At 38.6% G+C, this 12049-nt stretch overlaps 1 protein-coding gene across 1 annotated transcript; it reads right to left on the bottom strand.

Annotated features, from left to right (window-relative positions):
- Positions 1 to 1925: 1925 nt before the first annotated feature.
- LOC129716256 (collagenase 3-like) lies at positions 1926 to 11139 on the bottom strand. Its single transcript, XM_055666129.1, has 10 exons — positions 10598 to 11139; positions 10228 to 10484; positions 9200 to 9348; positions 8213 to 8338; positions 7592 to 7753; positions 6783 to 6897; positions 5587 to 5720; positions 5171 to 5330; positions 4856 to 4959; positions 1926 to 3940 (listed from the first exon to the last, which is right to left on the bottom strand). The coding sequence occupies exons 1-10, from the start codon at positions 10709 to 10711 to the stop codon at positions 3840 to 3842; spliced, it is 1422 nt and encodes a 473-aa protein (XP_055522104.1). The 5' UTR covers positions 10712 to 11139; the 3' UTR covers positions 1926 to 3839.
- Positions 11140 to 12049: the final 910 nt, after the last annotated feature.

Below are 12049 nucleotides of genomic sequence, written 5' to 3'. Positions count from 1 at the left end.
AGGTGTGCTTGTCTAACCTCACAGACTGGGGTCTGTTGGTTAGAAAGTCCAGTATCCAGTTGCAGAGGGAGGGGTCGATGCCCAGGTTACCGAGTTTGGTGATCAGTTTTGATGGAATAATGGTGTTGAATGCTGAGCTGTAATCGATGAACAGCATTCTTACATAAGTGTCTCTGTTGTCAAGGTGGGAGAGGGCGGAGTGAAGTGCCGTTGAGATGGCATCCTCCGTACTCCTGTTCTTGCGGTAGGCAAACTGATAGGCATCCAGTGTGGGGGGTAGGCAGCTTTTGAGGTGTGCCAGGACCAGCCTCTCGAAGCACTTGGTGATGATGGGGGTAAGTGCAACTGGGCGGAAGTCGTTGAGGCTTGCCGCAGTGGAGTGTTTTGGCACTGGCACGATGGAGGTGGCTTTAAGGCAAGTGGGGACAACTGCTTGGGCAAGTGACAGGTTGAAGATGTCAGTCCAGACGTCTGTCAGCTGCGCAGCTGTGATGTGATGTGAGCAATATGATGAAAAGTCTACCCTCTGGGCTGAGATGGACAGAGTAGCTTCAGGGAGGCAAACATCTCACCCAGCAGCTTGGCTCTAAACAGAGATCAGGAAGTAACTGATCTGCCCCAAACATGGACTTCCAACATGATGGTGAATGTAAGAACGAGAAACTGAAATAGGCCGAAGGTGGACAAAAATGCTGGAGAAACTCAGCGGGTGAGGCAGCATCCATGGAGAGAAGGAATAGGCAACGTTTCGGTTTGAGACCCTTCTTCAGACGGATGTGGGGGGGTGGAGGGGGGTGGGAAAAGTGGAAAAGGAAAGGAAGAGGAGGTGACAGTAGGCTTGTGGGAGAGCTGGGAAAAGGAGGGGAAGAGGGAGAAAGGAAGGACTACCTGAAATTGGAGAAGTCAATGTTCATACTGCTGGGGTGTAAAGTACCCAAGTAAAATATGAGGTGCTGCCCCTCCAATGTGCGGTGGGACTCACTCTGACAATGGCGGAGGCCCAGGAGAGAAAGGTCGGATTCGGAATGGGAGGAGGAGTTGAAGTGCTGAGCCACCGGGAGATCAGGTTGGTTATTGCGAACTGAGCGGAGGTGTTGGGTGAAGCGATCACCAAGCCTGCGCTTGGTCCCACCAATGTAGAGAAGTCTTGTTTTCTCCCTCCTTCCCCTCCCCTTCCCAGCTCTCCCACAAGCCTATTGTCTCTGCCTCGTCCTTTTTTTCTTTCTGGAAAACCATTCAGGGAAAACATATTCCCTGCATCTACCCTTCCAAGTTCTGGAAAACATTTGTATCTCTCAAAGAGATCACATCTCATTCTTCTAAGCACTCAAGAATATATAACTTCCTGTAAGGATATTGTTTAAGGGTACTTTCGTAACTAAACTAAGATCGATATAACCATAGTATGATTATATTGTATTAGTGACAAGCATGATTTGAATGGGTAGAGTTGTGATTGATATGTTAGACGTCATTGCTGCCATTCTGTGTGAACATGTGACTATGGTTCCAAAACAGTATAAAACAATGCTGTATGTCTTCATTCTTGAGAGTGACGGCCTGGGAGGAGTTAAGCATCTGCTATATGCTTGACCTTGTATCTCCTAGCACTCTCTAGCTAAATGATCATTAAAGCCTGTATTGGTTTTACCCAACTTAAGAAAATGAACCTTAACAAGACAAGGGTGGGACCTAAGGCTCCTCAGGAACTCTTCTTTGGTACCCTCCTCCTGCATTTTCTGCAATCACACTATCTTGTGATGACATCATTAGTGTACGTAGAAAATAGAACATAGAAAAAAGAATAGAAATAGGTGGTTTCTAGGTCCCTGTGGAATCAAGGGACTGGTAAAAAGCAATGTGAAAACCAATGACAAACCAAAGATTGTTCATATTATAAAGGTATATTCAAATTTATTGCATTTTGTAATACATTCAAATATATTAGAACATGGATCATATGTGACTAAGTACATTAATATCTGTAAAGAAATAAAATTACATACCATTTTCGGTTGCTTACAATATAATAGATGAAAAAATATGGGGCTCAGTTTCCTTTGTTCCACCACTTTTTTTCGATATTAAATCTCAGTTTTCAATGCTAGGCTGACAAAATGAATTTAGCCTTGTTTGCCTCCATAATACTTATTATTACTGAATAAAATAACTCACAAAATATAAGCAACACAATCCTTTCAAGTATCAGAATATAAATATTAAAGTTCTAAATAAATATTTAACATGACAGTCAAGTCAAGTCACTTTTATTTCTATAGCACATTTATAAAAGAACGCTCGTTGACCAAAGTGCTTTACTTTGGTGGAGGTACTAACGTTATACAACAGTGGTTCATAGATTAAGTACATACATAAATACATACATATAGCCCTCTCTCAGAGGACATCAAGAAAGGCTTGAGAGTAAAGATGAGTCTTGAATTAAAAGAGTCAATGGAGAGGGCAGTTCTGATGGGAAGAGGGATGCTGTTCCACAGTCTAGGAGTTGCAACCGCAAAAGCGCGGTCGCCCCTGACCTTATGCCGAGACCGCGGGATGTTCAGTAACACGAAGTCGGCCGATCTGAGGGACCTGGAGGTGGTGTGGTGGGTAAGCAGACTTTTGATGTAGGTGGGGGCAAGCCCGTTAAGGGCTTTGTAAACATAAAGAAGGATCTTGAAATTTATTTGGAACCGCACAGGGAGCCAGTGGAGAGAGGCCAGAATCGGGGTGATGTGGTCCCTTTTTCGGGTGCCCGTCAGGAGTCTCGCTGCGCCGTTTTGGCCAGTTGCAGGCGGGACAGGGAAGATTGGCTGATTCCAGTGTAAAGGGAGTTGCAGTAATCGAGGCGGGAGGAGATAAATGTGTTGATGATCTTTTCAAGTCTCAATGAGAAAATAAATGTACAATAAAAAATGATAAATAGGTAAAGGAATAATACAGGATTATTCAGTTTAAGAATAAGGGGTAGGCCATTTAGGACTGAGATAAGGAAAAAAGTTTTTACCACATTATAAAGGTATATACAAATTTATTGCATTTTATAATACATTCAAATATATTAGAACATGGATCATCTGTGACTACGTACATATAATCCGTGAATCTGTGGAATTCTCTGCCACAGAAGGCAGTGGAGGCCAATTCACTGGATGTTTTCAAGAGAGAGTTAGATTTAGCTCTTAGGGCTAAGGGAATCAAGTGATATAGAGTAAAAGCTGGAATGGAGTACTGATTTTGGATGAAAAGCCATGATCATATTGAATGGCGGTGCTGGCTCGAAGGGATGAATGGCCTACTCCTGCAACTATTTTCTGTTTCTATTCAAACAGTTATGATGTAAACTAGATTTGTATTCTTTTTTCAACACAACACCAAAGTAAAACACTGATAATTTGGTATCCATGTTTTCAGATCTCCTGATGATTCAACTTCAGGATCACTCATCGTTACACTAAACCTGGTTATCCATTTGAAACAGATGAGCTGAACTCACCAGAACTCTGTTTAACACGTTAAACTTATTATATTCACTGGAAAAATGTGTTATGCTACAGTATCACATGTTCAAAAGAAAATGTGAAATAAAATTGTGTGGGGTTATTAGTAGGGGTAACGTCGTAATAATTCAGAAAATCTGCGGGTCCACTCCACCAATATCCCAAGGGTGCCAGATTATCAGTTTTTAATTTATGTTGTACAAGTAGGCTACACGGCGAGGCATTTTAAATTATATTCTGGTTGGTTGTTCGATTTTATACTAGTGCAGACCCAATAAATCGCCTCTTGCAAAGATGCTCGAATTAGATTATTTGACACAGCTTGATAAGTCGAGGAATTTAACATCCCAATAGTGAATTGATTCTTTGTATTGCAAAGACACGTTGCTCACTTGTGTTGAAGATGAACTGAGATGATTTAAAGAAGAAGTAAATATATCCTGCAAAACATATAAAAGATAACATTCAAGTGAGGTCACACAATCAGTTTCAAACAATGTTCTCCAGATATGCATTTGTATTTCTGCATTCACATTTTTAACAAAATATATTTTGGTCCTGATGCATCTTAGAAAATCTGTATAAGTTATGAAAGATACTAACTGAAAAGAGTAGTATGGGGTGTCTCTGTGTGATGTGCTTGGACCTTTGGTGTTGAAAGAAATATGGTTTCAAATTTGCATTATAACTTTGTTTTAGAAACAGTGCAATGCTTGAATTTGAAGATGACATCAAAGTAGGAGGGGCAATAAAATCAGCAGAGATTAATCAGAAATGGCAAGTAAATGTGGAGGGTTTCACCTGAGCCATGATGTTAAGAAACACCAAAGAAGTGACATGAATGGCTATTTGTTTAAGATGCTGGAAAAATCGAAGGGAGACAATAATGCTGGAGAAACTCAGTGTTTCATTCAATCATTTGCATCATTTGCGTAGTTACTCCAGTACTTTGTGCCTTTTTTTGTAAACCAGCAACTGCACTTCCTTGTATCTACCTATATGAATATATGACATGTTTGCCCATAAATCAGAATCCAATTGAATTGCACTGACCCCAATACTGCTCTGCTTAAGTCACATCACTGTATAGACCAGGGGTTACTCTGGAAGTTTAAAGATTAATTAAGTGATGTTGAAGAAGCTGAGTGCAATGTTTCTTTAACTAAAAATATTGATCTGTGAACATTTGAATTCAATGTAGATGTAGGTGCCTGGCTCATCATTTCACCACTTTGACAGGTGTAGATTTTCATTGCAGAGGTGGTCAAATGCAGCCTTTGTAACTGAAATTTAAAAAAAAACACCAACACTTCAAAATCTCAATGTATGAAAATAATATTTATGTCTAAATTTACCATTATGTTCAATTGCTGCATCCAGCTTGGAAGGGACTCCTGGCCAGTCATCCACCATCCGTCGTGGGTAACCTTCATCCATCCTCTGTTTCACTTCATCATAGCTAAAGGACAAAAAGATAAGTGAAGGGATGCACTATCAAACAAAACATCTAGACACTGGACTCTACATAATCTTGAAAAACAAAAATCACAGAATTGAGCTACATAACAGGTGTGTAACAATAGTAACAATAGACAAAGACAGGTGCCAGGTAATGCTACATTCAGGCTAAAATATTTGCATTATTTTTTTTTTATACAACAAACCATTACCTCCAGTATTGGCCTCTTGCAAAGAATAATGTCTTTGAAGTCTTTTCAATATGAACAGTGGCATCTATTTTCCTGATGTATTTTGGAATACCAAATTTGTAGATGGACTTTGGATATCCCGGCATGATGTTGTAGCCTTCGATGGCCCAGTATTTCATTCCTATTGGATTACAGGACACATGTTGGTATCTGCATATCAGCAAAAGTTTTCCCTTTTAAATAACTCCTCCAGAGGGCAGCTTCTCATTAGGATGGAAGACAGTCACCAGTTCCCAAGCCTCCCCTGACTGTGTGCTCTCTCGCTGATGGCTTTTTGCAAATCAGGCAATTCTGCAAAAGTACTTATGATGCCTCTGTTTATTGATAGTTCACTGTCCTTAACACTGTCCTCAGTAAGGAAAAGAAACAGGGCTCACCTTTAATAACAATGAGTAAACCATTTTTCTGATTTTCGTACGCAGCATGAATCCTGGCAGGAAGCTCTGGCCAAAATGATTTAATTAAAACAAGCTCACTAGTAGATTCATGTGAATATCTCCTCCAGAAAAACCTAGTAAAATAACAAAAAATGATCAGAATGTGTAAGTAGCCCAAATGAGAAATACAAGATTGGCATGTTCCTCCATATATGTTATATTTGACTGTTTATTTAACATAACATCGACAAATCATTTCAAATAATATATTATTTTAACTACTTGACATACTGATATTAAAACTGGTAAGTGATGCATTCCATAAATGAATATCATTTCTACATTACAAAATCAAATACAATTAAAAAAACAGTTCCCTGGGTGCAGAGGTCTCTGAGAAGTTGTCAGGTTATAGTAGTCAGCCTGTCATTTCCCCCTGTCCCCATTCACTGCCCCAGGATAATAAGGCTGGACCGGTTTTCATTGCTTCTTCTGTTGAGCATAAGAAGAACTGGAACAGAAGCGGCCCGTACTGTCCACCAACCTTCTTTACCCTGATTTGAATCGGCACCTACTTCCACAAAATAGTTATTGACTAGTCTACCTAGTTACCGACTCAAGATATGAGGTGGAGTAGACACCCCAATCAGCATCAATGGTACCAAAATGGAAATGGTCAACAGCTTCAAGTTCCTATGCATAAATGTCACTGACAATTTGTCCTGGATCAACCACCCACAATGAAGCTACGGTCAAGAAAGCACACCAATGCTTTTATTCTCCAGATGACAAAGAAAGGTCATGGACACTTCCCGGATTCTACAGTTGCATCTTAGAAAGCATCCTGTTAGGATGCATCACAGCTAGGTTTGGCAACTGCCCTGCCCATAACGGCAAGAAATTAAAGACAGTGGTGGATGTAGCCCAGTTCATCGCACAGATCAGTCTCCCCACTTCGACTTCACCTACATTTCACACTGCCTTGAGAAAATGTCCTTTTCACCCCATCATTCCCTTTATTCCCCTCTCCCATCAGGCAGAAGATACATAAGTCTGAAAGCATATACCACCAGATTCAGGAACAGCTTCTTCCTCATTTCCATCAGGCTACTGAACAGATCTTGTATGAGGCAGGGTGCAGTCCTATATTAATGTTATTAAAAGCACTGTTCTCAGATATTTTGCAAATTTCATACCGGTCCTTAAAATATAATGTCTCTCCACGAAGACTAGCAACAGCATCAAAATACAAGTAAGGATCACAGACATCAGGCGTTTCTGCTGGTGGTGGATGCACCTCATTTGATGAACCTTGTGAAAAGTAAATAAACATATTGTAAATAATGTGGAATATGCAGGTACAGCAGGCTGTGAAGAAAGCATGGGAAACAATAGTCAACAGCTTAAGTAGTACTGAATAACATCATTAAATCAGGGAAGTATAATTGTAAAACACACTGGTTTATTGCTTCCAATCTTGATTAACTGGATTAATGGACATTTGGGCTTATACAAGTACCCATGCCATCATCTCTTGGCCATTTGAGATACTCCTCCTTTATTACAAGAGTGTGCATGATTGTGTCCTTCTACTTAGTACCACAATTAACTTTGATGTCCACAATTACAAAGACCACTCATCACCTGGTCAGTACAATAAACTGTAGATATTTCTTCCTGACCTCCATTACGCGATCTACGTAGCTGATAAAGGTACAAACACTGAAACTCCCGAATGTTCTAATTTGCATTTAATTCAAAGGCCCAATACTTAAAGGTGAGACACAACACATTCAAACTTTAAAATGTTATTTTATGGCAATTTTTTGTATTCTGGACAAAGAACTATCAAAGCATATTCATTACACTGGCAGTGTACCAGAAGCTTTTCACTGTACCTCGTACACATGATAATAAACAAAACTAAACAGTGCTTAAACTATCTGCATCATCACTGATTACTAAGGCAGGAATAGTTCAGCATTTATTTGATACTTAAACTTACCATATAGAGCTTGGATTCCATTAACGTCATCACGCGCGAGACGGAACTCTTTCATCGATGTGTATACGTACATTGGGTACATTAATGCACCGGGATCTTGAGAGTGAGCCAGTCCCAATGCATGGCCAAATTCATGGGCAGCCACAATAAAAAGATTGTACCCTAAGGTAAAAGGATTACAAGATGGCAAATTTAAAATCCTCTCTGATGGATATTTTAAATGATTATCAATCAATGTCCAAACAATGAAGTATTAACAGCATGGAATATAGCAGTAATAAGTTTCATAGAATCTTTATTTTTTTCCTCAGACATGCTGAAAATGTGTATTAGTACATGTTATCTGTTAATGGGTTGAATTAGTTTGTTCATAGTGAGGAGCTTTAACAACTTACAATCTAATTATATTTCAGAGCGACGATGAATAAAATGATTCTTTGTAATTAAATCTCCACCAGAAAAAAAAATAGTTTACATCAAGAATTCCAAGGAAAATATTTTTTTAAAGATTAATTTTACTAGCTAACAACTTAGCTGCACTTTTACAGAAAAAAACCTTATTGGTCAAAGCCCATTTTTACCAATGATTATTATGTTAATAATATTAGTGAATTGTTTTACCATTAGATCCCATTGTCCAGTCTTCATCTTCATCAAAGTGAGTGTCCCCTCCAATACCTTCACCTGGAGGAAAAGCATGGGCCAGTATGCTATTTGGTCCATCAAATGGATAATAGTCTCCATGTTCTGGAAATAATGCAAAAAATGCATGAAGAAACAATTTTGGAAGCTGTGAATGGCTGTATGCAAAATGTTAGAAATGATGAGTTAAACAAATTTTTTTTTTAAAAAACTTCTCTCATTATCTCCCCACCAATCACATAAGGATATGTTTTAAACACATTAAAATCCTCACAGCCAGCTTCCTGTTCCATAGGAAGTGAGACCTCTTGATCATGCTGCGCATGTCCTACCGGAACTATCAGGGCATCTCACTGGAGATCTCAATCTTAAGGTCACTGCAATATTCAGTAACATAAAACTATTTGTGTGTGTGTGGAGGGTTGTGAACATAAATAATAATAATGTCTGTGTTTCCTTCCACTATCATGATTGTGAACAGTCTACAACTTGAAATATTCATCGGATCATGATACCTTTTTGAAGCATTTTAATTATTTGCTTTGCTTGTGCATATTGTATTTCCTCAAAAAAGTTCTATTAGTTTGGGCGGCACAATGGCATAGCGGCAGAGTTGCTGCCTTACAGCGCTTTAGACCCGGGATCGATCCTGCCTACGGATGCTGTCCGTACAAAGTTTGTACTTTCTCCCCTTGACCACGTGGGTTTTCTCCAGGTGCTTCTGTTTCCTCCCACACTCCAAAAATGTACAGGTGTTTGGGTTAATTTGTAAATTGGTCAAATTGTAAATTGTCCCTAGTGTGTAGGATAGTAATAGTATACAGTGATCGTTGGTCAGCAAGGGCTGAAGGCCCTGTTTCCTTGCTGTATCTCTAAAGACCAAGGTATTAAAAGTAAAGTCTAAAGGACTTTGGACATCAACATTTATACTAAAAAAGCAACAACTTAAAATAAATCTGTTCATACCTCTAGCCCCAAATGTGATCATGATATCAGCTTGTCCCTCATTAATTCTGCTGAATTCCAAAGGCGTGACATCACTCCAAACCTTCAAAGCTTTCTCTATTGCCATGTGCACCTCATCATGTGAAAGATCCGGCGTATAGTTTAGAATTCTTTAATAAAGAAAGTACAAAGTAAGAATTTGTACTGAATACAATTGATCAAAGCTTACTGGAGTAGGACTTTTCTCAGCGTATAGTATGCCACCAGATAAACTCATCCTGTTCTCTTCAACAAAGATTTCTTGTGCCACAAATTGTTGGAACCTTAGGCTGGGTTTGACAAATAGAGTATCTTAAGCCATAGGGAATATAAGGATATAACATCTATATTCTTCAACAACATGATTGAAAGATTGAAAAACAAACAGAAATAAAAGAGAAGGAGCATTAAATTGAATAATTAAACAAGCTCAAACAGGGGAAAGATGTAGAATTTTAATTTTTAAATGATTGAATTACAGAGATTGAAAACGGACTTGAATTTTTTTTAAATCTCTGGATATAACATATATTGCCATGAATAAAACTACCGGAATGCCGCATGATCCTTTGTTACTCCAGCACTTTGTGTCTTTCTTCGATTTATGCCAACATCTGCAACTCCTTTCTACACAGTTTAAAATAATCCCTTTCTAAACATATTGAATGGCATTCCATTATTAATTATTTTGCCATTTGTAGATTATCTAAACATAATTACAAGCCCAATTATCTATAATAAGCTCAATATTCAACTGGTACATTAATTCACAAGTTCTTTAAAATTACAAGCAAACTAAGGGTGTGATGCTGTTTCCACAATGAAAACTGTAAATCAATTTGAATCAATCAAAACATTCTGTAAATTTTCAGTTTAAGACTTCTCAGTTAATCACCTAAATTTCTAAGATGAATGGAGTACCAATACAATTGTATACTGTTATCCTACTAACAGTGTTTAGCCCAACCAAACACTGAATTGTTGTTGAGATGTACTGTGCAGAAGATTACCTGTATGTTAACTTATTCTGTTTCCATTTCAGTTTTCTTGGGAAGTGATTATATTCAGCAACGTCAGGAACTCCACATCGAGGCTTTTCCATGACTCCCAGAGTTTCAGCATCTAGAGAGCCAGTTACCCTGAGGCCAAAATAGTCTTGCATTTCCCTAATCTTCTCTGATAATAAACCTGATGCTCTGTAGGTTTTGAACTTTCCCATGATTTGTGTTGAGTGATCTTCAAGCTTGTAGAATTGCTTCAGGTAAGTCTTCAAAACAAAAGTTTTAGCATTGTTAATGTTGCCTTTACCTATTAGGAAAAATAAAATTATACTAGAAAATGTATTTCACAGCATATTGTTACTTGCATTCTGTACAGTACCTCAGCCAACTGCCGATCCTTCTCATATTTCTCAGCTTCGAAAAGTTGCGGAATAGCAGAAGTACATGTTACATGAACTAAAACAAATAAAACTGGAGACCAAAAATACTTCATCTTTCTCTTCTCAACTGAAGGATATTCAGGACACTTCTGTTTCCTGGATTTTCCTTGTAGCTTTTATACTCTGGTTTGTATAGTGCTCTACTAATTACAGGATGATTCAGATGTGATTAAGATCTAACCACAGCAGTGTAACGGCTGGTTAAGGTCTGCCAGGATGTCCATTTAAGGACGTGCTTCCATTTGCTCATCCAATATTTGTAAATCTTCCATGTATTTTTGAGAATAAATCAGCCCAGTGGCCTTTGAATGTTACATTTGAGTCAATCAAACATTTGTAAAATTTTGTTGTCAAAATTAACTTTCATCACAGCACCAACACAATGTAATTAATTGATAATCAAAACACATCAGGCACTGAAATTCTGAAATAAAATAGAAAGTGCAGAATTACTCAATGGAGAGAGAAATTGCTTTAATGTTTCAGGTATCTGAGCATTCAGACTTCACCTCAACACTGGTCAATTACTTCCTTTGCATGCTAATCCTTGAAAGTGCAACTTCCCTTTCATAGAAACACTTTTTAGCCATAACCTGCATTCTGAACAATCTAAAAATAGGAAAGAACAAGTTTAGGGAGCGTAATCACATGGAAAGTCCTTCGGCAACCGAGTCCCCTTTCATAGAAACACACATTAACAGCCCCTACCTGCATTAGGGACAATTTACAATAAAAATAATTAACCTAACTTAAGTTTTTTGTGGGAGTTTAGTTTACCCAGAGTAACCGCAGGTCGGAACAAACTCCGTACATTGGTCAGGATTGAATTGGGGACTCTGTCGTTGTAAGAGTAAAACTTTATTTCTGTATTCCGGTGTAAGCTAATCACTAACATTTATCTTCCCCATCCCCTCCTTCAAACCGTAATCATCAACACTCTTCTGAAACCCATGATCCCTTAGGCTTGGCTAGTTATGGCCTCATTTTCAACATACTGTCTTCTCTGAATTGATTGGGTGCCTCGTTGTCACCTTCCCCTCAGTTATCAAGAACCATTCTACATTTCCTTACATCATCTGCTTTGATCTGTCATTTTCACAACCTACCCTTCCATATCTCTAGACTCCCTCCCCCTGACTCTCAGTCTGAAGAAGGCCTCGACCCGAAACATCACCCATTTCTTCTGTCCAGAGATGCTGCCTGTCCCACTGTTACTCCAGCATTTTATGTCTATCTTCTCTGAATTGATTACCCCTTCCCAAAAATGTGTCCATTTGTTCCTAAATTGTGTATCAGGTATCAGGCATCGAATCGGCCAAAATTACTTCCAACCAAATTAAGTCTAAAACTATTGACTTTATTTCCTAATGACTGGATTCCCCTCTTTTGCT

This window comes from Leucoraja erinacea, unplaced genomic scaffold (assembly GCF_028641065.1).
Source record: "Leucoraja erinacea ecotype New England unplaced genomic scaffold, Leri_hhj_1 Leri_196S, whole genome shotgun sequence".
NCBI classification, from domain to species: Eukaryota; Metazoa; Chordata; class Chondrichthyes; order Rajiformes; family Rajidae; genus Leucoraja; species Leucoraja erinaceus.
This window is presented reverse-complemented; position numbering and strand designations above follow the sequence as displayed.

What these genes read in the sequence shown, in the direction of transcription:
- LOC129716256 (XM_055666129.1), bottom strand. Translation starts at nt 10,711, where the DNA reads ATGAAGTATTTTTGGTCTCCAGTTTTATTTGTTTTAGTTCATGTAACA. An exon ending in AGGATCGGCAGTTGGCTGAG is followed by an intron (nt 10,485 to 10,597) that starts GTACTGTACAGA and finishes TTTGTTTTGAAG; the next exon opens with ACTTACCTGAAGCAATTCTA. An exon ending in TGCAGCAATTGAACATAATG is followed by an intron (nt 3,941 to 4,855) that starts GTAAATTTAGAC and finishes TATGTTTTGCAG; the next exon opens with GATATATTTACTTCTTCTTT.